Here is a 14,081-nt window from a genome sequence, read left to right as displayed (position 1 = left end):
GAAGGAGTTTGGAGTACAATAAGTAATAAAGACATAGGAAATGATGCAAAAAGGGAAAAGGAACTCCAGGAAGACAAAAGATTCTGCAGGAAGGAAAAATGATTGTGGCCACATGCACAGCCCAGGTGTGAATAGCTTTTACACAGATGTAATAACAAGCACACCGAATACTTGTTTAACCACATTGAAGGGATGGTGATGGATGGAAGAGAATGTCTGTGTGTGTGATAAATGATAGAGAACGCAGAGGGCTACATCTTCCTGCTCCACAGTGGGAAATGAGAGGATAAGGCCCCAAACACGAGTTATTTAGAAAAAACCAAGGCAAACACAAAACAGTTTGCTAAAAGGTATGAACTGGGTCTTTGGAGGGAGGAATGGGGCAGGGAAATGTGCCTATTTGTAAGAAGCACTGTAGAAATAGTTTACCATATATGCAAGTATAGTTATAAAAAACTAAAAACTATGAATATAAAAAATAAAAAGGGAAAACTTACGAGTCCACAAATGAGAGAACAGAGAAGAAATATGCTCTTTGCCACTAGCGTAATTTTACAGGTAGTTTTGTATAATCCTCCCTTTTCCATCTTTAAGATGGCAATTTAAAAAATCAGAAAGGACTGTCGGGCGCGGTGGCTCACGCCTGTAATTCCAGCACTTTAGGAGGCTGAGGTGGGGGGATCACGAGGTCAGGAGATCGAGACCATCCTGGCTAACAGGGTGAAACCCCGTCTCTACTAAAAATACAAAAAAAATTAGCCGGGCATGATGGCAGGCGCCTGTAGTTTCAGCTACTCGGGAGGCTGAGGCAGAATTCCATGAACCCAGGAGGCGGAGCTTGCAGTGAGCCGAGATCGCGCCACTGTACTCCAGCCTGAGTGAGCGAGACTCCGTCTCAAAAAAAAAAAAAAAAATCAGAAAGGACAAGAAAAACAGTTGACTGTGTTAGGAGGCAAGGCTGCACATTCTATTTCCTCTGGGGCAGTGCTTATTTTCCAAGGAAGAATTTTGGGGGTGCTATACTGGATGTCTCCCTTCTCAGGGAGAGTCATCACTTGCTCCAAAATGCTGGACCTCAGCTCAAGGGCACCACCGCAGGAGGAATAACAAGGTGGAGCCATGCAACAAATGGTCTGTGTCCCGCAGTAGGCTCTTTTTGAGGGACTTCCAGAAATGACAGCACGTGTGCAAACAGAACAGAAAGCAAAGTTACAGAGTTACAGAAGGCACAGAAGGAAAACCTTCGGCTACTGCTATCAATGGAATTTCTCTGCAGCCTGGTGGCATTTGAGATACAATATAGATCCTACAGATATACATTTCCAGACCGTTCATTCAACAAGTCTTTATTGAGCACCTACTCTGTGCCCAGCACTGCACTAGGTGCCATCAGAATACAAGAGTAGTATAAGATGTTATCCGCCCTCCAGGAGCTTACAAAACTAGAGGCAGAAATAAGATGTACATGTGACTCAGGCAGCATGTGGCACACACAAAGTGGGCAGCTCTGAGACAATGGTGGTCAAGAGACCACTGAGACCCGGAACAGTCTCTTACAACAGGGTGGAGGACTTAAAACTTGAACAGGGACTGGCAGAGCATTTGGAATGGGTAAGGTCAAGACTGGGAGATCAATTTGGCTGGAGCAGGGGAGCTTGTGTTAAACTGTGGCCATGAGGGGCGCCTGGACAGAGGCTGGGTCCGTGGGCAATGAGGAGACACGTTACTCCCTCTCTTGACATGAAGACCTGGTGGACTTGTGGCCTCCTGCTGCCTTCCTTTCCCTGTCTTCCCATCTCCTCTCTCTCCTAGGAAAGTGGAACCTGGAGGCTGAGCAGGGCCAGGGACAGTGGATTAACACCCTGCTGGGGAACGTGGTCAGAACTACCCAGGCAGGGGAGGTTCTGTTCCACTGGATATTTGTCTTGGTGTTTTTGGATGTGCTAATCAAGAGCAAGATGTTCTGGATTCTTAAAACTCCCCCTACAAGGACCAATCCAGAGATAATTTATTGATCAGTGATCACAGCTGGTACCCCAAAGCCGTGTATGTCTGGATCCTTCTCTAAGACCACAGATAGCTCCAGGGAGTCCCACATCCTTGGCTATGGAAATATGCTCAGCCCTGGTTTCAGAGAAGCCTGGACTCCACTCTGGACCCCATGAGATGATATGCGCTGGTACTCCAGGCCTTAAATGGCTTGGGAAGCCTCAGTGGATTTTCATTGTTTATTTTCAGCATTGCCGTGTATGCTTAACTCTGAGATGGGGTGGGGTCGGTCTGTTTAAAACGCCAGGGAAGGCGGGCAGCAGAATGGATTTGTGCAAGAAGGAACCTGTAGGGTTTAAGGACAGCAAAATGATCTTAGGCATAATCAACTGGTTTTTCCAAGGTCTTGCCACGGTGGGCAAGAAAATGCTGTGTCAGGCCCTTACTCCACAGAGAGTGCAGAGCCGGGGCCAAGGTAGTGGTCAAAAAGGAAAGGAGCCCTCATGGACTCCAGGGCCAGAAGTTCCCTCGGGAAACTAGCAGGAGGTGGGAGAAGAGCCTCGTTAGGGCAGTAGATGGAGCAACAGCACTGAGTGAGACCTCAGGGGGCCAGAGCGACGGGAAGGTGGCTGCCAGTGGATATGGGGTCCCCTACTCCAGGTGCTCAGGCCAGGCATCCCTTCCCCCCATTGAGAGTCCTGGAATTCCAAGGAAGTGAAGCATCTGAGGGTGTGGGGCCAGGGGCAGATGTCAGGGTTCAGGGTCTCAGCAGGAGGCGCGTTCCTGGCCACTTGAGCCACAGGAAGGGGACCAGGCGCCGGGTGAAGGTGGCAGTGAAGGTGTAGATGAGTTCCTGTGACTCTGCGTTGGTGAAAGTCACAGTGCCCCCTTCATAATCCAGGGCGATGCCCACTCTCCGGGGCCGCAGTGCTGGGAAAAGCTCGGCCTCGGGGCTGGTGTTGGCCCAGATGCCGGAAGAGGAGAGGCGCAGTGCCCACACGCCATCCTCTGGCCGCAGGGAGAGGTCTCCCTTCCTCTTCATAGAGTCTCTGGCCACCCCCACCATGCAGCTTTCCAGAACTTCCTCCTCTTCCTCCTCCTCTTCTTCCTCTTCATCGCCCAACGATTCCTCATCTTCGTCTGTTTCCCAGTCATCGTATCCATCCCCATAGCCGGCCTCCTCTTCCTCTTCCTCCTCTTCTCCTTCTTCCTCCTCATCCCCATCTTCTTCATCCTCAGACCAGCCCTCCCTCTCCACTTCCACTTCCCAGTAGACCTTGCCCCAGGTGAAGCCCTTGCTGCCCAGCACCCCAGGCTCACAGTCAAACTGCTGGGGGTGCAGGTAGGCGCTCTTGTACAAGCTGGTGTAGGTCACGCACTTCCAGTCCTCTGACAGCTGCAGGTACCCACTGGCCGACTGTGGGTCCAGGGTGACACTCACTGTGGGGACAAGGGGAAAAAAAAACAAACAACATCACTGTTTTGTTTTTTTAAGTTAGAGGGAATAAAATTTATTTTGGCAGACAGTGTTAAACAAAATTAAAGTTGCATATATTAGTAACGTAACATCCTTAATTTGGTATAAGTGTGACACATTTTCTGGCTTTGTATTCTGCTAAATCACCATAACTAAACTGCTTTATAAACATGATATACTGAAATTTAACTTTACTGTTTTCGCTTACGCTCTGATTCCAAACAAAACTTCATAAGCTTCCTCTATCTCTGGATCTCTGGGTCCAACTCATCATCAATATCATCCAAGTGTGGATCACCAGCCCCTGATAAATCTGTTCCACTTTCTTCATAATCTAGAAAAAAAGTCCTCTTTTTCAAGTAACTCTTGATATGCCTCTTGGGAATCTGGATTGGCTGCAGTGAAACGAACACTATGAGATGTATAAAATGCTGGTTCATTCACATAGTAATTGGGATCTTTTTCGGGTGTTGCATTTCTGCATGATGAAGTTGCATGGACTCTACCCCAGTTACTGCACTGGAGCTCTACAAGCTTCAAGAGCATCTGCTTCATGTCTCTGCCACAGTTTGCATCTATAACAACATTTTCAATTTCCTAAATAATTTCTTCCATATCAGTCCCTCCTTTTTCCTTCCAAGCATCTTCCAAAACTGACTCTGTCAACTTCAGCAATTTTATTGCACAAATTAAGCTGTCATCCATGGGATTAGAAAAGAGGGCATTCAGGCATTCGGCAACTCCCAAAGACCAACCTGAAGAATATCTGCCCTTGTAACCTGTCCATTTGTTCCTCTATCTCCAGGTTACGATAAAGCTCTCCCAGAGGTACAAATGCATGAAATTGTTTTGGAGTAACTTCATCCCCTTTTGCAGCTTGATCTTTAATGTCATATTCAGTCCAACATCTTTGAAGTAGAAATTTGCAGAAGGTGCTACTCTATGTGCTGTCAGATGATGGGCCAGGTAATTACACAGGCAAGCTCCCATGTAAGAGAAATTTGGGGCCAGGCACAGTGGCTCACGCTTGTAATCCCAGCACTTTGGGAGGCCGAGGCGGGTGGATCACAAGGTCAGGAGATCGAGACCATCCTGGCTAACATGGTGAAACCCAATCTCTACTAAAAATACAAAAATTAGCCAAGCATGGTGGTGGGCACCTGTAGTCCCAGCTACTTGGGAGGCTGAGGCAGGAGAATGGTGTGAACCTGGTAGGCAGAGCTTGCAGCGAGTCGAGATCGTGTCACTGCACTCTAGCCTGGGTGACAGAGCAAGATTCCATCTCAAAAGAAAAAAGAAAAAAAAGAAATTTGGGACAGATGTGTCCTCTGAGTTCCACAAGTTCTTGCAAAGCATCATCTATTGTAATACAGGCATTCAGGGTCTCTGCAAACTGTTCAGTTTCAGTTTCAAAACCACCAGGCTGCTCTGTAAGATGGTTCAAGAAACACTGAACATGTACTGAGAGTGGGATAATCCTCACCGTCATCCTCATAGGATTCTCTATAATTAGAATCACCTGACGGGTAGAATTTGATGGTATTCACAGACAGCTCAGACATTAATAAAGAAGCTACAACCACCTAAGGTTTAACCACTGCTAACTCAGTTCTGCTGTGGGATTTTATTCTGTGAACTAGATGGAGCTCTCAGGGCCTCGTTTGCTCCCAGACAGTTCGACCTCCTCAGTGGTTCTCAGGAAAGCAAGTGTGAAAGTGGGCCAGGAGGAGACCACCAGTCCTCACAATCCAAGGGGCACCACTCCCATCTTGGTCTATGTGGATGGTGCTCTTTGGTGGTTGGTATGCAGTGTACAACCTAACTGCAGGGCTGAGAGGAAGCACAGTAGTGGGGCCTCTGGTGGATGTGGCCTCTGGCCTTAGGTTGCCCCTGCTGTTTGCTCTGAATATAGGAGCCATGCAGACAGGAAGATGAGAGAAAGCTCAACCACAGGAAAAGGACTGGTGATAGGACCTGTGAGAATAGGAAAAGGAAAAGCAAACACAGGGTAGAGAAGGGTCAGACTAGCAAGCAGAGAGGCCTCAGTAGACTAAAGAGTAGGCCGATTAGAAAGTGCAAGGAGGGAGGGGGGCTTCTACTGTGCAGCTGGGAAATTCTTCCTGTTGCAAAAGGCTACCTGGGGAAAAAGTGGGCAGTCAGAATCTCTGCAGGCGGAGTTTTCTATATTTGATGTACATCTGGGAACCACCCGCTCGACACTCACCTGTCTTATATTCCAAGTCTCTCAGCAGCTTCCCTGGGGAGAAAAAAGGACAGCAATGACTCAAGTCCCGCAAATGCACGAGCCCATTTCTTGCTGGGGCGGTATCAATTTCCTGACAGGGATCCATTTCTAAGGCAGGAGGCCCTCAGAAGAGTGAGACTCGACAAGGTGATGGAAAGGAGCCGGCTGCCCTCTTTCTACGAGGTAGCCCTGCTCTGACTCCCACCCTTTGTGCGCTCCCCAACCCTTACCCTGGAATTCCCTCAGGCCTCGCTGCAGAGACAGGAGTTTGTCTGAGAATTCTCCGGTCTTTTTTTTAACCACTCGAGCGATGGGTTTCCCAACCCAGAACTTCTTCCGTGGATACCTGAGAAGATGACAGACGTAACAACCTGTTACTCAGCTCTTCTTACTTTCCTTCATACTTATCTCTCAATCCTCATGGCAATTATGAAGGGGAGAGGAAAGGTATGATTGTCCCCAGACAAGTGACAGAAAAACAGTGGCCCAAAGACACCAGCTGATCCAGGGCTTCAGACCATCAGTAGACTCCACATCCAGGGCACTCTGTCTCCTAAGCCATGTTTCTAAACTCTCTGCTCTGTCCCACCTCAAATAAGGCCAGTGGGCCAAGGAGCTGGGGTTACACAGAGAACTCACAAGGAGGAGAGCAAGTCTCCAGTTCTCAAGGATGTGTCCTGCTCCTCAGAAGGGCATCAGGATGAACCATGGGATGTGAGTACCTCTGGCACCACACCACTCCCCATGATTCAAATGGACCTGGTCAGAAGGGGAGGGAACATAAACAAGGGGGATGAGGTGCGCCGTGGAGAGGAGACTCTTACCTGTTTAGGAAGTCTCTCGTGTCCTAGAAGGGAAAAAAAAAGCGCAAGTATCAATATGAATCAAATAAGACTTCAATGCATTTGCACCCAACACTGTAGCAGAGGTGGGACATATCAGTGAACAAAACAAATGTGGCCCTTTTTTTATGGAGATGACATTCTAGTGGGGTCACTGGATAAAACAAGAAAACAAACAAAATCAGCACAATGACAGAAGCCACCATGGCTGGGGGATGACAGGGGCAACCTCTCTGGGAGATACCTGCGCAGAGAACTGAGGGATGAGAAGTACTGGCCAGATGAAGAGAGATAAGGTAAAACAGGAAAGGGCTTGGTGAAAGCGGCAGAGGCCAGATCGCGCAGGGCTGGATATGCATGGTAAGGAGTTTGAATTTTTCTCCACGTACAGTGGAAAGCCACCAAGGGTATCAAGTAGGGGCATGTTATGTGTGATCCACTCTACATGTGGCTGAGACTGCTGTGTAACCTCCAGAGTCCACTCTCCCCTTCCTCCTTTTAATAATAGAACCCCTAGAGTTATTGCTGGTCAGATGGTCACCTGGGAAGACTACATTTTCCAGATCCCCTATGACAAGGTCTGGTCACGAGACTAAGTTTCAGCCAATGGCATGTGATAGAAAGCAATGACCATAATTCCGGGCATTGTCCTTTAAAAAAAGAAAATTGCTTTCTACTTCCTCTTTCCCCCAACTGAATTTTGGACATGGTGGTGGTGAGCCCAACTTTGACCACACAGCAGAGGACAACATCCCTAGAAGCTGGTAGAAGAACCACATGGAAGTAACCCAGTCCCCTGGATGAGCTTATGTACAGCTACCGTGATAGCTGTAGACCCTGCACCTCTGACCTGTTACTGAGGCAGAAATAAACTTCTATTCTGTTTGCGTCACTGTACAGCAGCGAGCCAAAACCTTAAGTGACCACTCACTTGGCTGTCCCACAGAGAAGGGACTAGGAAGGCAACAGGAACATGGGCAGGTTGGTCCGGAAGTTTTTGCTGTGGACCAGGGGAAAGCTAAAGATGGCCTGAACTAAAGTGGTGGCAGTAGGGAGAAAAAGAGAGAAGCAATATATTCCAGGTATTTTAGACAGATTCAACTGGACATACTGGTAAAGGATAATCAACAACAGAGCATGGTTTGTACAGGAGGGAGAACGGTGGTGCTATCTCTGTGACAGACAGGTGGTAGGACAGGGTGAGTGGGAAGAGGGTTATTCTGAGATACTCAGATTCCCTTTTGTGAGTCAAAAGCCTCCATAATACTCTGTATTGATTTTTGCCTTCCTTTCACTCATTCCACAAATATTTATTAAGTGCTTCCTAGGTACCAGGCACTGATCTAGAAGCCTCAGAACAGTTAAAAAAAAAAAAGAGAGAGAGAGAGAGAGACAAATCCCCACCTCTGTAGAGCTGACATTCTAGCAGGGGGAAGTAGACAATAATCAATGTAGCAAATACATCACACTACGTGAGTGATACGCACCACGGGAAAAGAGAGCAGAGTGAAGGGGGATGGGAGCAGGGGCCGGTGGGGTGCAGGCTGGCTTCCTGGAGAGGGTGAGATTCAGGAAACAAATGGAATTAACAAATTGTGGCTGCTGATGACTGCTTCAGAAAGTTTGGGAAGAGTTGTGTTTTACTCCAGAGGAGCAAGACAAGAAGTCAGAGGCACATCCCAACCCCGCACTATGAAGCAACTAAATGCCCAGAGACTGGTAGCAAATTTCTGGCCAAGTCCTCTAACACACCCCTCAACACGTGTAAGTCCAAGGCAGCTTCAGAGGACAGGCAACAAAACAGAAAGCGTGTCCTGACAGCTCTGCTGACAAAGGTGGCATAAAAGAGCAAATGAATGGAGCAGTAGGTAGAGTGGGGGCCAGGGGCCCAACTGGGCATATTTCCTGACATGAAAGTTCCTACAGCAGTAGAAAGGGAGAGAATCACACAGGAGAAAGAAGAGTCCTCTAAAGGTTAAAGGTTGTGAGCAGTCCAGAGAGGGTGGGGTCCCAAGAGCCAGGGCAGGGCTGGCCCTGTCGAGGAGAGGCTGAAAGACTGAGAGGCCCCCATCCACAGCCACATATGGGGCCTCTGGAGGGAAGTGCTCAGCCCACATCTCCTGGAGGACTCTTCCCACCCAAGACATCTGAGGCTGTCATGAAACAGGCAGAGTCGAGCAGTGGGGCCACAGCAATGAGTCATGGCAAGCTCCCGGAGGGCATGTGCCCGGTTACTAACAGAGAGTATCAAGAAAGTTCTTCACGGGGGTGTACAGCAGGAGAAGCAGGGTGCAAGCATGCCACCTGATCCGGCAGGGCCCGCCTGGGTTAACCAGGGCAGGATGCAGTGTCTCTCTGGGCCTCTCCTATCACCCCAATCCCTTTAATGTCTTCTTGATGCTCCCAGCCCATAGGTTTGTCTTTCCTTTTCTATCACTTCTATCAAAAGGTCTCTTCTATTTTACACATTTTGTCCTGCTGCTTCTCCCTCTCACCTGTATTTCTATTTTTTTCTTTTTTAATTTTTTTCAGACAGGATCTCACTATGTTGCCCAGGCTGGTCTCAAACTCCTGGGTTCAAGCAATCTGTCTGCCTCAGCCTCCCAAAGTGCTGGAATTATAGGTGTGAGCCACCACACCAGCCTCACCTGTATTTCTCTATCAGACTTCTGGACCCTATTTTAGGTCTTTTTCTTACTATACTTTGACAGCCAAATAATCTCTGGGAAAATATTAATGCTAATTAGGGAGTTAGCTGTCCAGTTCCCATGCGTTACAATCAACTCAAGCACACAGACAAAATCTACCAATACCATTTTTCTGCATATGGTTGGTTACCCAGTTTTCCCAGCACCATTTATTAAAGAGACTGTCCCTTCCCCCACTGTATGTTCTTGGTGCTTTTGTTGAAAATCAGTTGGCTGTAAATATGTGAATTTATTTCTGAGTTCTCTATTCTGTTCCATTGGTCTATGTGTCTGCTTTTATATCAATACATGCTGTTTTGGTTACTATAGCTTTGTAGTGTGGTACACACTACACACACACACATATATATATGTGTATATATATATATTTTTAAATGGAGTCTCTATTGCCCAGGCTGGAGTGCAGTGGCACAATCTCGGCTCACTGCAACCTCTGCCTCCCAGATTCAAGCAATTCTCCTGCCTCAGCCTCCCGAGTAGCTGGGATTACAGGTGCGCACCACCACGCCTGGCTAATTTTTGTATTTTTAGTAGGGATGGGGGTTTCACCATGTTGGTCAGGCTGGTCTCAAACTCCTGATCTCGTGATCCGCCTGCCTCGGCCTCACAAAGTGCTGGGATTACAGGTGTGAGCCACCACTGGCTGTAGTATATTTTGAAGTAAGATAGTGTGAAGCCTCCAGTTTTGTTCTTTTTGCTTAGGACTGCTTTGGCCATTTGGGGTCTTTTGTGACTCCATATGAATTTTAGTTTTTTTCTATTTTTGTGAAGAATGTCATTGGTATTTTGATAACAGGGATTGTATTAAATCTGTAGATTGCTTTGGATAGGATAGTCATTTTAACAATATTAATTCTAATCCACAAGCATGGAATATTTTTCCATTTGTTTGTGTCCTCTTCAATTTCTTTCATCAGTGTTTTGCAGTTTTCATTATAGCGGTCTCTCACCTCCTTGGTTAACTTCACTCCCAGGTATTTTATTTTACTTTTGTAGCTATTGTAAATGGGGTTGCTTTATTGATGTCTTTTTTAGCTAGTTTGTTATTGGTGTATTAAAAATGCAGTGGACTTTTTATGTTGATTTTGTATCCTGCAACTTTACTGAATTTGTTTATTAGTTCTAAGAGTTTCTTGGTGGGGCCTTTAGGTTTTTCCACATATAAGTATAGCCGTTACGGAAAACAGTATGAGAGTTTCTCGAAAAACTAAAAATAGAACTACCATATGATCCAGCAATCTCATTACCAGGTATTTATCCAAAGAAAAGAAAATCAGTATATCAAAGGGATACCTGCACACTCATGTTTATCGTGGCACTGTTCACAATAGCTGAGATGTAGACTCAATCTAAGCATCCATCAGCATACAAATAAAGAAAATGTAGTATATATATACAATGGAGTACTATTCATCCATAATAAATTTGAGTTCATGGAAGTAGAGAGTAGAAAAATAAGGATTAGAGGCTGGGAAGGGGGCTGGGGAGAGGAGGGTAGGGAGAAACTGGTTAAAGGACACAAAGTTACAGCTACATGGGAAGAAAAAATTCTAGTGTTGTGCAGCATTGTAGGGAGAATACCACTAACTATAATTTACCCACATTTTCAAAAAGCTAGAAGAGAGGATTTTGAATGTTCCAACACAAAGAAATGATAAGTGTTTGAGGTGATAGATATACTAATTACTCTGAGTTGATTATTATATATTACATACATGTATCAAAATAACACTCTAGGCCAGGCACGGTGGCTCATGCCTGTAATCCCAGCACTTTGGGAGGCTGAGGTCAGGAGTTCAAGACCAGCCTGGCCAACATGATGAAACCCTGACTCTACCAAAAATACAAAAATTAGCCAGGTGTGGTGACGCACACCTGTAATCCGAGTTACTTGGGAGGCTGAGGCAGGAGAATCGCTTGAACCCAGGAGGCACAGGTTGCAGAGGCAGGAGAATTGCTTCAACCCAGGAGGCAGAGGTTGCAGTGAGCTAAGATTACACCACTGCACTCCAGCCTGGGAGACAGAGCGAGACTCTGTCTCAAAAACAAACTAACAAAAACCTCTATATCCCATAAATATATACATTACATAGCACTAAAAATAAAAGAGAAAACACAAAACAAAAAAGAAACCAGTACCAATAACATTTCCTATACTAGTTTCAAGCAGATACCATTTTCTCTCTCTTCCCTTAACCTTACCCCACCCCAGCGAAAGCTGCAATCGGAGTGCTCTGAGTCACTGAGGGCCAGGCCTCTGCTTAGAGGGCCACTTCTCTGGGTGCATTAGGAAAAGGCACCCCTCTGGGCAGACGCAATGGATTTCAGCCCCCCCACATCCTCAGCTGTGTGCGCCTCTGTTCCACACGCAATAGGCATCCACACATAGCAGGGGTGTGGGGAGAGGAAGAACAGGGGCAAAAGGAGATGCAGAAAATGACCCAGTCAGAGTATGACAAGAGAAATCTGAAGGGACAGAATGACATCTGGAGGAAAAGAGGGGGCCAGAGAGACATTCTGAACAAAATAAGAACAAGAGCTCAGAGCCCAGGGGTCAGGACAGCTGGGCTCGAGCTGTGACCTGCCACCTGCCACATGGCCTGGGACAAACTCCTTCCACTCTCTGGACCTCAGTGACTTCATCAGTAGGGGCTGGACTGGAAGGTCTAACCTCCCTGCCAGTCCTCATTCTGTGCATCTGAATTCACAACAATGAGGAGCAGGTGGCCGCTTCCTTCTGCAGTCTGTCCTGGTGCACACACTGGGGAGTCTGCCTTGCCGTCTCTCCCTCCTGGCTATTGGTTTGCCCTGCCATTGGCCTGGGACCACCTTCCTAGAAATCCTGGGTGGCTCTGCTGCTGACAGACAGACCCAGCCACCCTAAACAGTGCAAGTGGGGGAATACCATCAGAGAGCCCCTCTCCTCCCAGCCTGTGAGGACAGGAAGGTTGAGCCCTCTACCCCTCCAAAGGCTGCTGGACCCTCTTCAGGGTAGTGTGATCCCCAGAGGCTCCCGGGGGAGGAGATGTGGTGCCATTTCAGCTTCACAGCCAGTTCTTCAGCCCCAAAGCCTCCCTTTCTCACTATCAAAGCCCCCTCCCCTAGGAGGCACCCCGAGGCCCCCTTGCCTGCTTTCCATCTTGTTCTCTGTGTGGTAATCCCATGGGCCCAGAGAAAACCTGGCCATCTCTGTGTCCCTTCCCCAGTTTCCCTATCTCTTCCAGATCCTCTGGGCCTTTGAGAGGAGCTGCTGGTCAGCCCTCCCTCAGCCACCCCAACCACAACACCATAAAAAGTTTCCACCAGCTAAGTGTCTGCCAGTGACTTGTTAGAAGGGCTCGTGATGGCAGTGGTGAGGACGGAGGATGGTAAATGATAATAATTAATGATATTAATAACCTTCCCTTCCATTTTATACTATATCATTTAGTTTTTTGAACAGTTTTGTATAGAAAGTTTATTTTTTGAAGTGACACCATGCCAGTTATTTCATTTTATGCTCATGCAATCTACAGAATAATTGGCAGGGGGAAGGATTATCATCCCCATGTTTCAGATGACAAAACTGAGCCCCCAAGTCTCCTAAGGTCCTGCAAGTGAATGGCAGGGCTGGGACTCACCGTCCTGGTCCCTGGCTCCCTGTCCAGGGATGGCCTCTCACCTGCATGAGCTCTGCAGCTGGCTGCTGTGCCTTGCCCTCCAGTTCGGAGATGACCAGGGCCAGCCGGGCGAGCTCCCCGACGCCCCGGCTCTTGAACTTCTCCCTGCCCTCTGTGAGCTCCTGCTCCAGCTTCGCCAGCTGTTCCAGCAGGTGTTCCTCCCGCTCCCTCAGGAACTGATGACCCTGCTCAAACTCAGCCACAATGTACTGCCTCTGGTCCTGGAGCTTCTTCTGCAACGGGCAGGAAGGGGAGAAGGGCTGACACCTCCGCTCAGGGTGGAGGGCCCAGCACTGGAGGTGTGCCAGGCTGGTTCGTTCACCTCGGTACCCCCGTTCAGGAATTCTACAGGATCTGGAGTGGGAGGAGCTATAGAGGGCTCCTGGTCCACACTCCTCTTCTCAAAGAAGACACCAGTAATGAATTAGTTCAGTTCACCCCACCACTATATGATCAAAACCCTGTCTCTACCTGACTGGTCAGCCACAGTCTGTTCTAGCTACGCCAGTACAATCTGGGGCCCCTGGAGAAACTCTGTGGGGCTCACTCATGAGCTGGCACACTTTTCCCTCCTGGACAAAATCTCTGTCACCTCTTCCAGTAAGTTTTGCTTGATTAATGTCATCTAAGCCTGACCAGTCCTCTCTTCAGCACCCCACTGTTCAGTCTAAAATACCTATGTGTCCCCCACCCCACCACATAAGACTGTATCCTGTTTCCTCAGCAAAACTGTGTGACATCTGTGCTTAGGGACCATGTCCTTTCCTGCCTCCAAATCTCCTCCCCAGTTGGGGTGAGGGGAGTCCTCAGTGGCCCTGTTGACTGGTGCTGGGCTGGGGGCAGCCATGCACACTGAGGGCCTGGAAGGGTCCTTGGACTTAGCCATCTCTAGCTTACTCTCTCCCTCTCCCCAGGCCTAATGACGCACCACTGGCCCTGACCCCACTACTCCTCCACTGCCCACTTCCTCAACATACACAGTTCCCCAGAAAATCAGAACCATTTGATCGGTTCCCCCACAACCCCATCTCTAATCAAGCACATAACGTGCTGCCTGTTTCCCAACTACAGTTGTCCCTCGGTATCAGCGGGTTATGGTTCCAGGATCCCCTCCCCAAGGATGCCAAAATCCAAGGATGCTCAAGTTTCTTACGTAAAATG

The 14,081-nt window shown here is 47.9% G+C and overlaps 1 protein-coding gene and 1 pseudogene across 3 annotated transcripts in view; both read right to left on the bottom strand.

Annotated features, from left to right (window-relative positions):
* Positions 1–1,329: 1,329 nt before the first annotated feature.
* Positions 1,330–14,081, bottom strand: part of LOC112622169 (tripartite motif-containing protein 26-like) — a 28,747-nt gene continuing 15,995 nt past the window's right edge. For all 3 annotated transcript variants that reach the window (XM_025381423.1, XM_025381424.1, XM_025381425.1), the window contains 5 exons: positions 12,923–13,153; positions 6,536–6,558; positions 5,942–6,057; positions 5,691–5,723; positions 1,330–3,429 (listed from right to left, as the gene is read on the bottom strand). In XM_025381423.1, the coding sequence (XP_025237208.1) occupies positions 2,747–3,429; positions 5,691–5,723; positions 5,942–6,057; positions 6,536–6,558; positions 12,923–13,153 (1,086 nt within the window). In that variant the 3' untranslated portion in view covers positions 1,330–2,746. The remainder of the gene's footprint in view (positions 3,430–5,690; positions 5,724–5,941; positions 6,058–6,535; positions 6,559–12,922; positions 13,154–14,081) is intronic.
* On the bottom strand, positions 3,601–5,234 carry LOC112623155 (annotated as a pseudogene).

Source organism: Theropithecus gelada, chromosome 4 (genome assembly GCF_003255815.1).
Source record: "Theropithecus gelada isolate Dixy chromosome 4, Tgel_1.0, whole genome shotgun sequence".
NCBI classification, from domain to species: Eukaryota; Metazoa; Chordata; class Mammalia; order Primates; family Cercopithecidae; genus Theropithecus; species Theropithecus gelada.
The sequence above is the reverse complement of the archived record's forward strand: the minus strand, read 5'-3'. Positions and strand labels throughout refer to the sequence as shown.